This window comes from Branchiostoma lanceolatum, chromosome 3 (genome assembly GCF_035083965.1).
Source record: "Branchiostoma lanceolatum isolate klBraLanc5 chromosome 3, klBraLanc5.hap2, whole genome shotgun sequence".
Taxonomy (NCBI): Eukaryota; Metazoa; Chordata; class Leptocardii; order Amphioxiformes; family Branchiostomatidae; genus Branchiostoma; species Branchiostoma lanceolatum.
Window position 1 is genome coordinate 28,939,019 of NC_089724.1, and position 15,857 is coordinate 28,954,875.

Below are 15,857 nucleotides of genomic sequence, written 5' to 3' on the forward strand. Positions count from 1 at the left end.
TGGCGTATCTTAATACTCACTCACTCACTCACTCACTATCCGGTTTAACGTCTTCTTTTCCCCATCATCTGGGGGTTCGACGTGCTTGCATGCTGATGGGGGAGCTTGGTGGCCACTCGACTGGTGCCTCTGTCCTGTGGATTTACATCGTGTAGGTTTAGGTGTTTTGAGTAACTATTTTTGGCGTATCTTATATTACTACATGTACCTGGATGTCTAACCTATATCAACATATCCTTTTCTTAGTTTTGTTGTCTTGTGTTTCCAGAATAAACCTGCGGAGTGACAAGTGTTACTACTCCCTCACCTGGACCTGCTCCTTCCCCAACGACAACGACTCTTATTTCTTCTCCCACTGTTACCCCTACACATACTCAGACCTACAGGTAAGGAGACGTCACTTTCTAGTTTCTAATAGATCTAAAATTGGTGCAGACTAAGTGTTGGCACTACAATGTATTACAACTGTAGGTAAGGAAGATAATCAGAAAGTGATGATTTGCAAGAGAGAGAAGAGTCTTAGAGATCAGTTGTCTGAAGAAAATCTAATCAGTCGTTGGACGTCCATATAATATTTCTGTTTTTATGTATTGATATCATAATAAATGCCAGTTTTGAGCTTTGTTTCTTGTAAGATACCCAAGATGCACAAAAACCCCTTTTAGTTTGTTTGTTAAACTTTTTTTTTAGTGGCTTTGACACCCTCAACACGAAAATGAAACTTTATAGTAAGAGTAGAGTAGAGTAGAAACCTTTATTTTCCTTGGATGGCCCTGGCATGCCTGTACAAAAATAATTAAAAGACAGCAACGAAAGAAATGCTACTGTTAATTTGAAAAATATTTTTTCAATGACATTGTGAACAACTGCACACTTATCCACGCAATGCATGTTAGTACAACACTTTCAGGACTTTATGGACTTACTGCAAATATTAAATAAATGTTGTCTGTCCACAGGACTACCTCTTGAAGATGGCCAATGACCCAGTGCGGTCGAAGTACTGCAGACAGAGGGTCCTGTGTAGAACTCTGGCAGGAAACCTGGTGTACGTCCTCACTATCACCAATCCCTCCAAGAACCCGGAGGACGCAAAGGTGAGAATCAACAACATGTGCCATAATTGTACTGTTAAGATGGTGCCTCTTGTCTATGGTTGGGCTGGAGAAAGATGATTTCACCAGTCTACCTTGTTTTATTACTCAACCTGCCCTCACCAACTTGATAAACTTTAAAATTTGCTTTTAAAGCGACATAGTGCTTGCAGTCCATTCCTCTGTTTCACTTATGTATCACATTTTAAGCAAATCATGTTGAAACCAACACCCTGAACTGGTTAACTTTCTTTCGAGTGAACAGCTAACAAGCAATCACAACTTAGTGATTAAATACAAACAAGGACTTCTGGAAAGACCAGTGAAAAGGGATGCCATGCTTTCTCCTGTGACGTTTCGCTAAATGCTGTTAGCTCTCTGTGATGATTGTAGTCGCTATCGTCCCAGCTTAAGAAGGCAGTACATGAATGTAGTCCTGTCTGCTTAGGTTAATATAAGGGCTTAGCTATAGGTTGAGAATTCCCATGCTAACTGTTTTTGCTGTGACTTCAGGTTAAGAAGGCCGTTGTCCTGTCTGGTCAGGTTAAGGCTAAGGTTTCCAACTGATGTTAACTGTATTTTATTACTGTGTACTGTGATTTCAGGTTAAGAAGGCCGTTGTCCTGTCTGGTCAGGTTAAGGCTAAGGTTTCCTACTGATGTTAATTGTATTTTATCACTGTGATTTCAGGTTAAGAAGGCCGTTGTCCTGTCTGGTCAGGTTAAGGCTAAGGTTTCCTACTGATGTTAACTGTATTTTATTACTGTGATTTCAGGTTAAGAAGGCCGTTGTCCTGTCTGGTCAGGTTAAGGCTAAGGTTTCCTACTGATGTTAACTGTATTTTATTACTGTGTACTGTGATTCCAGGTTAAAAAAGCCGTTGTCCTGTCTGCTCGTGTCCATCCCGGGGAGACCAACGCCTCCTGGATGATGAAGGGATTCCTCGACTACCTCAGTGGCAACTCTGCTGATGCAAAGGTCAGGAAAATGTCCTTCTGTTATTTTGAACTGTGATTGAGTATATATCAGGATTGCAAGGTGCACATTCAATGACATGCAAACCTGATTGTGGATAACATCATGATCATCTTTGAGTGACAAAAAGCCTTACAATGAATGATTAATTTATAGTTGACAAGACCTTTAATGTGATATGAGAGTGCAAAGCAATTTTGATATAATCTCATTTTGTGCTTTGCTAGATTCATTGACAGTCCACTCAAATTGGTGTACATGTAGGACTACACTGTAAATACATTTTAATTTTGCGTGGTTTTTATTTTGCAGAAGTGAAAAAAACGTGCGTTCACGGTGGTTTTAAGTTGGCATTTGAAACAACAGTAGCGCTACAGTCATTGGTGGGAAAAAAGTTTCGCAGTGGTTTTGAGGTCATGCTGAAAAGTTCAATGCAAAAACCGTGAACATAATACCACCGCAAACTTTTCTGCATTTGCAGTGAAGGTCTCTCTGTAAGTTTCCAATGTGTGGCAATTAATGTCAGAGTGTCATTGTATGAAACGCCTAGTACATGTATATGTAAGGGACAGTGCGGTGTATCGTGAAGTTGAAATAATGTACCTTTGATCTCTTTCTTGTAGCTTCTACGAGACACCTTTATCTTCAAGATTGTGCCAATGTTGAACCCTGATGGGGTGATTGTGGGAAACTACCGCTGTTCGCTCGCTGGCCGAGACCTGAACCGCAACTACAAGTCCGTCCTGAAGGAGTCGTTTCCGTCCGTCTGGCACACCAAGATGATGGTCAGAAGGTGGGAACATGTCCTAACCTTGTCGTGTCTTGGCAGATTGAAAAATGCAGAGCACATTCAATTTTCCTGTAATTATGTCTATTGCTGACACCCTCCTGAAAGCAGAGCCCCTATCGCTCGATTCATTAGCTCGATCGTGTAGGGGCCCTGCTCTTTAGCCCCGGTAGACATGGTTCTGGCGACTTTACTGATAGTTGCTCATGAATAATTAATGAGCTATCCTTATTTGGCACGATTTGGCGGTTAATTTGTTCTGAACCTAAAGTAAAAATGTGAGACGTAACCTGATTGGTTGATAGCTTCCCGGCGTCCTTTGCGCTTTCGCTCTAGATGAGGTTTAGCAAACCCTCTTATTGGCTGAAGCTGTTTTGGTGGCGCTGGCGCCAGAACCGTGTCTACAGGGGCTAAAGACCCCTACGCGAGGGAGCTAACGAATAGAGTGATAGGGGCTCTGCTTTTAGGAGGGTGCTATTGCTATGCCTGTGGGAAACCCTAGTTCCTTACTTTGTATTTGGGTTTTACTAATTCTGAAATTGAAAACTGGTAGAACCTCTGAATAGCAAAGTTCTTTCACAACCAAGTATGTACACAAGCCGACGTTTCGATGGCTGCTTGTCAACTTCATCAGCCTAGGGCAAGTCCGTCGTGAGCTCATGTACATACTTGAGTTGTGAATAAAAGAATTTTCCTATTCAGTCATCCACCAACCCGAGGAAACTATTCACAAATGATAGCACCTCTCTTTGTCATGTAACTCACCACATTTGTAAGCACACAGCAGAGCCAAAAGGTCTTAAAGCCATTATCATTGCCCTCAGTTATGCGAAGAAAAGTCTCTTGCATCCTTGGCAAGAGTGGGAGCTATCAACCGGAATGGTTTTGATTTTGTTTTAAACTGTGCAAAGAGAGAAGCGATTTCAGAAGCAAATCACATCTGCAACAATTCAGCATCTTAGTCGTGTCTTTGTTATTACGTTACTCATGTTACCCAATCCTTTCCCCAGATTGTGTGAGGAGAGAGAGGTGATCGTGTACTGCGATCTGCACGGCCACAGCAGGAAGCAGAACGTGTTCATCTACGGCTGTGAGAACAGATACGACCCTGAGAAGAGACTCAAGGAGCGCGTCTTCCCTCTCATGATGCAGAAAAATGCTGGGGAAAAGGTGCATGAATTTGCTGACTTTTTCTTCGTTGTTTTGCATAACTGGTATCTCTGAATACATGTACCACCTCTACATGTAAGTATAACACACCAGTTTTGTACAAGCTGCATCAGGCCGGACTGTAAGGTTTGATCCACTTGCGTTATGGAGGACCCCTTCTATTTTCGATAAGTGTGATGGGATCTTTAATGTACTCGAGATGTGGCTGTCCTCTAACTCCGGCATTTTGTCCCATCTGAGTGACTGGACGTGTAACAAGACCCAAAGGCCACTTTAGAGTTACTGGGAAAGCTTCAGAATCTCTTCTCCATAACAGTCAGAAACATGACTGATTGTCTGATTGCAAGAAAACTGTAACAGTTACAGTTTTCCACCCTGCTTTATCAGCGCTGAAACCCACTCGGGAAATGCTCGGCAAACCCTCCCGGGCCCTGATCTTTTTAACGGAGATTTTGGCTTCTGGGGGCGTCACTGACAGTTGCTCATAGATAATCAATGAGCTAGCCTTATTTAGCACAAACAGTCGGTAGTTGCTCATGAATAATTAAGTAGCGATGTAAGACGTAAGCTGATTGGCCGATAGCTTCCCAGCATCCTTTGCTCGAGATGAGCTTTAGCAAACCCTCTGATTGGCTGAAAGCTGTTTGGTGGTGACGTCGCCAGAACCGTGTTCAAGGGCTGAAGGGCAGGGCCGCTATGGGAGGTAACGAACAGTTTTCTTGCAATCAGACATGTTTCTGACTTATGGAGAAGAGAGTCTTAAACTATTGGAGCCATCAATACAATGCACTAAGTTCCAAGTTCCTCTTGTGTTGTGCAGTTCTCGTACAACGGGTGCAAGTTCAAGGTGCAGAAGAGTAAGGACGGGACCGGCAGGATCGTCATGTGGCACACAGGCATCATGAACGCCTACACCATGGAGGTAGGAATATTTCGTACAACAGCTAATGAATGATGAAGTTTAGTACTCTCTCCTGTCTCGCCATTTTGTTTCTTGTATCTTACACAGTACATGACGTTGTATACATTACACTTTTGGGATCACACTGTTATCTTTATAGATTAATAGCTTTAGATCAATCAAACAGGCCCAGGTTAGGGAGAAAGCCAAGGTTAACTCCTTCTTACCTTGTCCTTAGCCGACTTTTTCCAGGTTCATGCAAGGTAATTGTATTCATGGGTACCCTGGAAACCACTTTGTGAAAGCCAAAGGGACTGCACTTTTGTTTTTAGATTAAAAGATAGATAGATTAGATTAATCAGACAGGCCCAGGTAAGCGAGAAGGTTGAGGTACTCTTTCTTGTCCTGTCCTTAGGTGACTTTTGCCAGGTTCGTGCAAGGTCATTGTATTTATGGGCACCCTTGAAACCACTTTGTCAAAGCTAAAGAGACTGTACTTTTGTTTTCAGATTAAAAGATAGATCAATAGTCGGATAAGATTAATCAGATAGGCCCCGTTTAAAGAGAAGGTTAAGGTACTCTCTCTTGTACTGTCCTTAGCTGACCTCTGCCTGGTTCATACAAGGTAATTGTATTTGACGTTAGCCACCCTGAAAACCTATTTGTCAAAGCTGTAGGGATTACACGCTTGTTCACACAGATTAGATTAAGCCCAGTTTAAAATACTATCTATTGTCTTGTCCTCAGGCGACCTTTGCGGGGTCCACGCGGGGTAAGATGAAGGGGTACCACTTCAACACTGCAGACTTCGAGGCCATGGGCTACCACTTCTGCGACACGCTGCTGGACTACTGCGACCCCGACAGGTCAAAGGTCAGTACAGGTCAACTTCATCTTACTGATCTTCCTGATACATGTGTGGCATGTATGTGTGGCAATAGATATGGGATAATCATTTTGTAAGATCATAAAAGCATTGAGGTGCATCTTTTCTCAAACTTTTGATCTATTCCAGGATCTGAACACAAGGCATTACACCAGTCCACATGTATTAATATACGTATGAGTTCAAACTTCAATGCTTCTCCCTCCGTCTTTGTTTCAACCCCCTCCAGACTAACCACCATACTTGCTTGTTCCGGACCAGAGCCAGGATTGTTAGACACAAGACCACAGCATACACATGTAGTACTGGTGGTTTACCATGTACAATGTCATGTAATCGCAGTTTGAAATTCAATGCTTCCCACCCTCTCCAGGCAAACAATCATAGTTGTTGGTGGTTGAAGGTAGCTGCAACCTTCACCATGTGTATGTAGTCACACTCACAGTTTGAATTTCAATGCTTCCTCCCCCTGCAGGCTAACCAGGTGATGCAGGAGCTGCAGGACAAGCTGCGGCAGGAGATCCTGCGGAGGATCGAGCTCTCCGGGAAGGCGCCGCCGGTCGGCGACCCGCTGGAGTTGGAGGCGGAGTTCGGCTCGGACCTGGAGTCCGACACGAGCGGGTCCGACAGCTCGGTGGATGATGGGCTCCCTGTGCACCTATTGGCTATTGCACCCAAGGTAGGATTGAGTATTATAAGATTTTGATATCGTCGTCATCATTTATTCCTAAATCTGAGTAGCCCATAGCAATTAGTTTAAAAAATTGAAGCCTTTCTATCTATTGTCATGCAGAGGTACATTGTACAAAGATATGATTATTCCCAACACTTACCAATGCATCTGGTTGCTACTGGTATTACCAGTACTACATGTATATACCGGTACTAAGTAGGGATGGTTTTGAGGACATTTTAACAGTTGGAAGTCTATTTAATGCCCTGCCTTTTTGTCATTTCATCAGAGAACAAAGAACACCACCACTTTATCTTAAGCTGAAACTGATTGTTTAATCAGGTTTTTAGATTACATGGAAACATGCATTTGTGATGGCAACTCAATGGTGTATTTGTTGCCATGTCATCCTTATGACAGCCAATATCATTATCGTCTACTAGATAAAAACCCTCCAAGGAGCATCAATTCTGTAACTTGCTGTAGTGTACTTATTTTTTAAGTGTAAGTTACTGTAATGTTTTTTTATTTCTTACCAACAGCTGAACAGAAAGAAGAAGCTACGGTCAAGGAAAGAGAGAAACAAGAACAGGAATAAGGAGATCAAGACTAAACCTTCAAAATCAGAGGATAACAAGGTAAGGATTGCACATAAAACTGTTACATAATATATAAACTTTTATAGAAATTGAGTAATTAAAAGTGACTAGTGCATCCATTGTGCCTGAAACAAAGGAAAAGCTACTTATGACTGAATCAGAATCATTAATTGCTCTTACCCAACTTTTTTCTGTATGTTTCAGGAACAAAGTGAGGAAAAGAAGAAGCCAAAACCTCAGAGTGCAGACAAGGTAATATGTTTGGATGTTTGTAGCAACAGGTTGTATTGTATCAGAAACAATACTGGGACTGGCATTGCTTAGACTAGTAGCAGAGAGCATGTTTAGAAGAACTATAAAAACTTCTGGTACACACTGGCTTACATATTTACAAGAACGCTATTATTACATTAACAGGATGACAAGTTTTGTGGCATCGTGTTACGCAATCAGTAGAGTGTTTCGCCCATAACCGAGAGGTCCCGGGTTCGAAACCCCAATATTTCCTCACTCCACCCAGGTGTGAATGGGTACCTGACTTTGGTTGGGGAAGGTCGTATTGAGGTCATTTGCTGGCGCCGAATGGCAGCTGCACAGACCCTTGCGACAGTTCCACAAAGTGCAAGTGTGCAGCAAATATGTATCTGTTCTGTATTATATGATTGTAAACCCTGCAGCAATTCAGCACTAGAAAGGCTGCCATTGCACAGGTAATTTCTGACCAATAAACCATTATTATTAAGTTTCTATGAAGTAAGTGAGGCATATATTTCACAAAGAATTCCTCTAAGAAAAGGCTATTTTTTGTCTTACGATCTTCAGAGACCAATCAGAACGCAGCACAGCGACGTCCACTCTGCGAGGAAAAGGAGAGACGACCGGAGTAATAACGGAATCCCGGTGTTCGCCGATGAGAGGGTAGAACTTAGATCCGCCAGGAAGGTAAAAAATTTGTCTGTGGCAAATTTGAAATGGTCATGCAAAATCTAACTCATAACTTTTCATAACCACTCACAAAAATTTGAAGTCTAATTTCCCAATTAACTCGTTTGTACATTGTGCATATTATAAGTGATCTATATTGATAGGAACATGCCAACACATGTTATTTTCTGTAGTTGAGCCTATTTACATTTTGTAAATTGAACATTGACGTTGATGAACAGTTTTGAACTTCTTCAATAGTACAAAATCTTGATTTCGGAAAAGATTCTATCCGTTGTACTTTTTTCCTTGTGCTTGAAAAAGTAATGCAGTGTCTGAAATTGGTTTTGACATTATTGGGGATAGATTAACAGCACTGCAGATTTTTTGAATGTGGAATATTCTATAAGAAATGTCAGTATGCTTATTTGGTCAGATGCTATACACATGTATATCATATTTTCTTGCCACATAATGTGATCAGCTGATGGTTGGTATAAGGTTTCTGTGGCTTTCCACTGACCAGCTGCTTCTGTAGTGCCTGTTGGGATGTAGCCATGTTGGAGCAACTCGGTTGCTGCTGCCTTGTCACAATTGCAATGTTTTGATACCATCTATTACAACATCAAAATCTTATACAATTCTCTATACCCACTTGGAAATTTGGACTCACAAGAATCACCGGTAATACTAAAAATAAATACAGCTTACAAAAATACCATTACAATTGATGCAGTATGTTATTTAAAAATTTCACAATGGAACACAAGAACTTTTTGAAAGCCACAAGGGGTCTTTCTGAAATTTTGAAGGAAAAATTTCCAACCATTTTGCACCAGGGAACAAAGCTCTAAACCTTAGCACCATTTCAAAGTAATCTTTTTTCCTGGAAAAAAGGAGTGAAAAATCACTAAGTCTTGATTGGTTTTACTTTGATCATATTAAACCCTGCACATTCATGAAATTTTCCATGGGTAAAAACCTTGCTACATTCCCAGCTTTGGGGTTCAAAGGTTGCCTATTAGTAACCACTGCTTGATGTGTATTAATATTTCAGGAACTGTTTTAAAGTAGAGGAAACATTTTAAATACAATTCTTCCTGCTGGATGTGTGCAAAGAACAAAAAATTATGATCATCTCTTTATTTGTTGAAATTTCAAATAGTCAAACAGGTGTCACAAATTCTATCTTAAAGTTTAAAGATTATTCTTTCATTGTAAATCACAAACTCTAAAGCAAAATTGTTTCACAGTCCAGGTTACCTGGAAAATTATTGAAAATAAAATTAAAGTAACATCAAAGTCTAAAAAGGCAAGAAGACAGCCAAATTGGGCTGTCTTGTTGCCAGATCATAATTCTACTTTTCTTGGAAAATATGCAATCTTTAACGCCAGTTAACACCTGACTTCAGTTTGGGAGGTAAAAGGTGATGACGGGAGATGGTTGGGCTCCACCTTCCAATACTGTGCCTTAGACACAGTACACAACAACCCACTGCCCCAACAACCTCAGAAAAGGCCAATTTTATTCGGGACTATCTTTACCTTTACTGACTGCCGGTAGTGAGTGTTTCCAGCAGGAGATGTTGAGTTTAAAAGTTGTCCCTGCCTTAAACCTTTTCCAGACTGCTCACACAGAGTGTACCTGCCAGAGTAGTGCAAAAATCCCATATACCATGAAGGTAGGGTTAGGGAGCTTAGGGGGTTCATCTCAGGCATTCTCACATCTTCCTCAACAAAGTCTATTTCATTTGATCAATTAGTGCTGCAGATGTAGCCAAAACAAAGCTTTCAAAGGTCAAGCAATGAAAGGCCATAGTTATCTACATGTACCCCATATTTGACACATTTGACAAAATGTTATCTTTCAAACCAGTATGGCAGTACTGATTTCATTTTGACACAAGATTTGACAAAGTATTGTCTTTCAAATCAATCCTGCCTTTCTCAACCAAGTTTCTGGTTTGAAAAATAATATTACCGGTATGTCAAATGTGTCAAAATATGGGATAGATCTAAACAGGATAACTAAAGCTACATTAGATTTATTTACACCCTTCTGAAAAGTTAAAAGGATCGCATGGCCAGTGATTAGCTACAAAAAAGATGATTAAGAAATGGATTTTGTTTTGAGAATTTTGTGTAGAATTGTCTGAGATGATCCCCAGACTAACGTTAGCTCACCGTTGGAGCTTGCATGTCACCTTGCATGTTGAGCTGGTTCAAACCTGCATGTGAACCAGCTGCATGTTAACGGCTACTCATCAGTTCAACCCATTTCATCCATATATCGGTCTTGTCTCTGTCTGACAGATATCTTGTTTGGTTCCCCTTTTTTACTTTGATTGGACCTAGACCTTTGGTGCATTTTGCAATTTTCAGTACCATAATGTAATATTCATTTATCTAGTTAGGAATATGTTTTGCCACAATGTAGGCCAATTAGTCTACTGGAAAAGGAAGTGTATTAAGTCCTCAGCCACCAAAATGAAAAAAAAAGGAAAAATGCAGTGTACAGTGAATTAATTGTAATTTTTCTGACTTAACTTTGATGCAGGATTGGTCAGTTCCCATGCCAGGAATCTCAGACTTCTTTCTTTGCAGAACTGTTCGATAATTTTTTCATTCACATCCAAATTTCACAAGTAAAGAACCGTATCTTTCTGTGTGGGTTACTATGTCCTTGTCTGTACCAGACTGACAGAGAGAGAAAGGAACCAACAATGATATCTGTGAGACAGAATGACCGCCCATCATCACATAAACCACAATCATGCATGTCTCCCATCTCACGGTTCACTGCATGCCCCATGGTTTGCACTGTCAGGTGTTTTGTGTTGAAGTGTTCACTTGCACCAGGAGTGGAGCAGGGCACATTTGTCTGGTTGCTTCTTTCCAAATTACACTTTTCGGCCTTTAGATCTTCAATGCGAACTTTCGTATCCAAAATTTGAGTTGATAATTAAAAGAAATTGTAAAGCTTTTCCGCAGCCAGTTTCATTTCATGAATGCCCAGCTCCGCACTCTGCATATTCTGTTGGTTGGTTTGGTTTTGTTTGCAGTGTTTTCATAAGGCTAGTCCATTGAAGAGGTTAGGTTGGGGGGGACAGAAGAGAAAATTTTCCAATCCTTTTTTTTCGCTTCTTCCTAATTTCACAACCCCACCATATATTTTTTTAAATTTTTGATTCTTTCTATGTAACCCAACTCGCACTTACCTCCAGTGCATTGCTTTATCCCTTCTGACTGCCCATGTCCTTTTTTAAATTATTATATAAACACTCATTCGTAGAACTCTTTAACTATCTTTCTGTTCGCTTTATCTTTTATCATGAAAGGTCCCTACCAACGCTATATTCACAATCATCATCTCAAACAATGTTTAGCTCTTTTTCTTCTGTCAGCCTTCAACCCCTCTCCACACCCATTACACTGCTGAGGAAAATTCTCTGCTCTGCCCCTCCATTGTAAGTGGACTAGCCCTAATCATGGTGTGTTGTGGTGACTAACACTTGCAGCAAGTCTCACAAGTGGACCTCCCCGGGGAGTTACTCAACCAAGTCATGGTCATATCCTTACAGAAGAGCAAGGTGTTTGTGGCTGTTTGTTTTCACGGTGTACTACTCAGAACCGCACTCGTAATGCATGACGCACCGCACTTCTGTATCGTACAGTAGAGCACAACACTGTAACATCTCAGGGTGCGAAATACTTTTTTGAGCCAGGTTGCCCATGTTGCAACCAAGGGCAAATGCTAGGTTGCACATCCAAATTTCAGGTTGCTCCAGCAACATTCACCGATTTCTTCAAATCAAGCTCGTATGTAGCGTATAATACTACTAACATTTCAAAATATATATTAGATAGTATTGTGTTCCCATTGACCTAACAACATCTTGTTTAGCTCAGGGCAGTGTGTTTTTGTCTTTTTCAGCTCAAATTCCACGATCTATGAAGGGTTTTGGATGGTTTAAAACGAAAAAGTGTTGATTTCTTTATTTCAATTGAAGATTTACCGAATTTTATGAGAGTGACACTGTGTTTTTGTGAGCTTCCGATTGAAATCTTTGGCTCAAAATATAAGGTTGCACACTGCGCTACCTGGGTTTGGAATTAACTTGCACCAACCGAAATCTTGTTGCACTGTGCAACGTGCAACCAGGTATTTCGCACCCTGCATCTACTAACATAATTCCACCAGGTTACTTATTTCTGCCACCCCGAAAAGATTTGTACAAACAGATCTTAAACCCAACGTCCCCCAGTATCATGCACTCCTGTAAATCTGAACTGTGCATACCTGGGGGATGCTGCACTAGAGATCTCTCAAACCCACTGTTTTTCAAAGTGGCGGATTTATAGAGCCAGGTGGAATAATGTTTATGGAGGTTAGATCTAGCAAACATAGTATTTTCTGCTGTCATTCAGTTCATGAGAGTTCTCACTAATTTTGCTTTGGTTTCAAAGATTCTTTAGAACCATGCACAACATTGTATTTCTCCCCTTTTTTTGTATTACTGATTGTATACAACATAGTGTAGACTTCTTATAGAGGTTGTGAATTGTCTGATATCTTTTGTACATCTTGTAGTATTCATAGAATAGTTGCTGTAGTGTTTGCTATTCTATATTGTCAGTTTAACTTTAAGTGTTCTAAAGTAACATACTATACATGTAGTAAGCATGTCACATGTTTGAACACCTTCCCCACTTGTGCATGGTGTGTCCTTTACTGATTGAGACTTTTTAACCATATCTAACACTTCCCAAAATTAACATCCACTAAAATCAGTTTCTTCACTACTCACTGCACTAACCCTTTCTGTCAGAAGTTTGTCAAGAATTAGTGCAATATTTCTCAACAAGTTATTGTTTTGTCATGTAATGTTATCAATTAGACATTTTGTTGGGCATTAGTGCTACTATACCCTGTCCAGCAAGTTAAAGGCTCCCAGAGCATTTTATGAGGCTTGAAAACTGGAAACATTCTAGTTGCTGTAATCTTTATGAAATTGACATTTAATGCCACTGTCTACCACATTTGCGTGCGGATTTCTTATCAAAAGTGCTCCAAAGCGGCACAAAATAAGCTACATGGTGATCTTTTAGTTTCACGCGCCTAGTGTGAATAAACCGATACCATAGCCCCGCCCACCTCCGTCAAAACATAGAAATGCAAATATTTGACGGACATGCAGTCACTCTCTCATTGGTCGAACCGCTAATTGTGATAGACAGTCAGGATCACTCTATTAGGGCTTGGATTTTCTATCAGTTCTCATCACACAGCGACATCGTATCTTTGCTCCTTTAATGTCAATGTGTAATGGTATAGTGTTATTGACACTTACTGTGTGTAGGAATGACTAGAAATTTGAATTGTTTAATCAAGTTTCAAGCCTCATAAAATGCTCTGGATGCCTTTAAAACCCTGTTTCGTTCAACCACCCGCAGTAGTCACCTGCCAGGACTCTTGCCATCATCACTACTATCTCTGTCACACCTTGTTGTAGCTTGATTTTCCTAGTAAGTGTCATCTCTATGGCTAAACAATGCTGTACAGCAAACCTGCCCACAAAATAGTTCCTGTCCTCGGTGCTGAAATGTGAGATGTTATTACATGATGTGCTATCAAAGGAAAATATTACGTTTTAAAGGGTTAACATCAAAATTGCAAACCTCTGTGGACTGACTATACATGGTACATGTATTGTGGCCTTGTCTCTGTAAAATTGAGACTATTCGATAATTGGCACAATTCTGTCCAGGCAACAGAATCCAGTACAAGAAATCTGCAATCCGTTTTGATATACCCCCCCCCCCCCCCCCACACACACACCATAGTTCTAGGCACTGTATGCTGTCTAAGATAGTCACAAGCCATAAAGAAGACACTGACAGATGTCTTTTTTCTTCCTGTTGCCCTGTCATGTGTCTGTTTGATATGATACATTTGACCTTGGTTCATGCATCTGACCTTTGTCCTTTCCCCCTCCCACAGACGGATTACCTGGAGGCCATTACTCAGGCTTACCTCAGGAGTGGAGTTATGCTGTCCAATGAACAGGCAAAAGGTACTTGTACACACCCATTCCTGAATAAGCTGTTTTTATGATATTTTTTTTACAAATCCTTGATCTTGAATTGTGCTACCGCTCCAATTGTAATTACTGTTTGTTAATGCAAGTTGTTTTCTATTGTTGCAACCTCTGGTGGGTTTTAACCATCAATGATGTTTCATCCTTTATATTAGTCTCAGTGATTTAAATGTTGTAAGTCATACCTCAATTCAGCCATATTATGGCTGCTATGGTATTGAATTTGATCTTGTTGAAATAAAATAAACCAGTCATGCACCCTTGAAAGATAATGGTAAATAACCAAAAAAAGCTGGCAGTGAGTAAATGAATCCCGGCCTGAATTGTTAGATGGTGATGAGCATACATGTTCCCACCCATACAGAAGTGCCCCATTTCCGGTACGCCAGTGGTCAGAAGCACCTAATCGAGGGCCTCTGTCCGCAGCACGACCAGAACTTTGCAGCTAACTACGTCGCCAACCACCTCAGCGACAACTACTCAGGTGGGAACACAGTGTGGTGTGTCTGACTAGATCTCCTGTTTGCTTTCATTTCAGATTTCAGCTCCTAAAATGTTCTACAAGTAAAGTAGGACTATCTCAAATAATGAACAGCAAAATAAGCCTGCAGTGTTGAGTGCATTTACATGTAGTAGTGGTGACTTTGAACACTTGTCTTCATTTGAAACTATGGTGGAGTACTTCTAAAGTTACAGTTTAAAAGTGCTTGAAGATACATGTGTACTACCAAAAAACTGTACCAGTAAAGTATTACGTAGAATAAAAATGAAATAAACATTGTGATTTGTAAAAATAAAGTAAGGAAACGGATAAGAAATATGTGAAAATCATAATTGGTACGATTCTCCCTGAATCTTCCTTAATTTGCAACAGGACAAAAAAATACAACCAAAAAGCCTGTTAGGCCACACCAATTTAATTTCTTGGTTAACGGATTTTTATTTTCCCAAAAAAAATTTTAGAAAAAAAAAATAATGAAAACAGAAGGCTGGCCCAGCCTTCTGTTTTCATGATTTTTTTTTTTCTGAAAAATTTTATTTGGGGAAAATAAAAATCTGTTAACCAAGAAATTAAATTGGTGTGGCCTTATCCACAGTAGAAAGGGAGTAAAGTTCTTAACCAAAAGAGACGTTCCTTCTCCCATCTGCACCCTTTACCACCCTGTCCCTGTGTGCGTAGCGTCTGCATGTGTAACGGTGTTGTGTTGTATTGTTGTGGTGGTGGGTTCTGTCTCTCCTCTTACCACACCTTGCACCGTGTCTACCACGCCAGAAGGAGAAAACGGCGGCGAGGACCACGATATGGACCCGATCGCGCCCGTTATGAGGGACGTGGCCTGTCAGTGGTCACCCACGCAAGCAGGTTAATGACTTAACCGCACCATAACTAACCAACTAACCAATGATTTTCTGATCTAACCAAGGGTGTGACTAATCCTGTGATGTGCATGATTACTAACTTATTTTTCTTAGAAAATTATGCGTAGTGATTTTTTACTAACAACATGAAAGAAATTACCAGCACTATCTCATTTGCTATCAATTATTTAGTGTGCAATTCAAGGCCATTCTTAATTGTTTTTGTATTTTTGATTGAAAAAAAAAACACAGAAAAAGTTAAGAGCAAATTAATTCTTCCCAAATCATCAATATGCCGATGCCAAATTACGGACAAGAAAAATTATTTTTTGAAATATAGTGCCTGTTTTGTTCAAACAGTTTCAGACATTATGTATAATGCATGTACTAA

The 15,857-nt window shown here is 40.4% G+C and overlaps 1 protein-coding gene across 2 annotated transcripts in view; it reads left to right on the top strand.

Annotated features, from left to right (window-relative positions):
* LOC136431315 (uncharacterized) overlaps positions 1-15,857 on the top strand; it is a 73,062-nt gene that overhangs the window by 38,528 nt on the left and 18,677 nt on the right. For both annotated transcript variants that reach the window (XM_066422642.1, XM_066422643.1), the window contains exons 9-23: positions 269-386; positions 960-1,097; positions 1,962-2,072; positions 2,693-2,862; positions 3,867-4,026; positions 4,847-4,948; positions 5,675-5,800; positions 6,289-6,492; positions 7,029-7,124; positions 7,290-7,337; positions 7,908-8,027; positions 9,635-9,691; positions 11,528-11,599; positions 14,011-14,083; positions 14,472-14,591. In XM_066422642.1, coding sequence (XP_066278739.1) covers positions 269-386; positions 960-1,097; positions 1,962-2,072; positions 2,693-2,862; positions 3,867-4,026; positions 4,847-4,948; positions 5,675-5,800; positions 6,289-6,492; positions 7,029-7,124; positions 7,290-7,337; positions 7,908-8,027; positions 9,635-9,691; positions 11,528-11,599; positions 14,011-14,083; positions 14,472-14,591 — 1,715 coding nt within the window. The remainder of the gene's footprint in view (positions 1-268; positions 387-959; positions 1,098-1,961; positions 2,073-2,692; positions 2,863-3,866; positions 4,027-4,846; positions 4,949-5,674; positions 5,801-6,288; positions 6,493-7,028; positions 7,125-7,289; positions 7,338-7,907; positions 8,028-9,634; positions 9,692-11,527; positions 11,600-14,010; positions 14,084-14,471; positions 14,592-15,857) is intronic.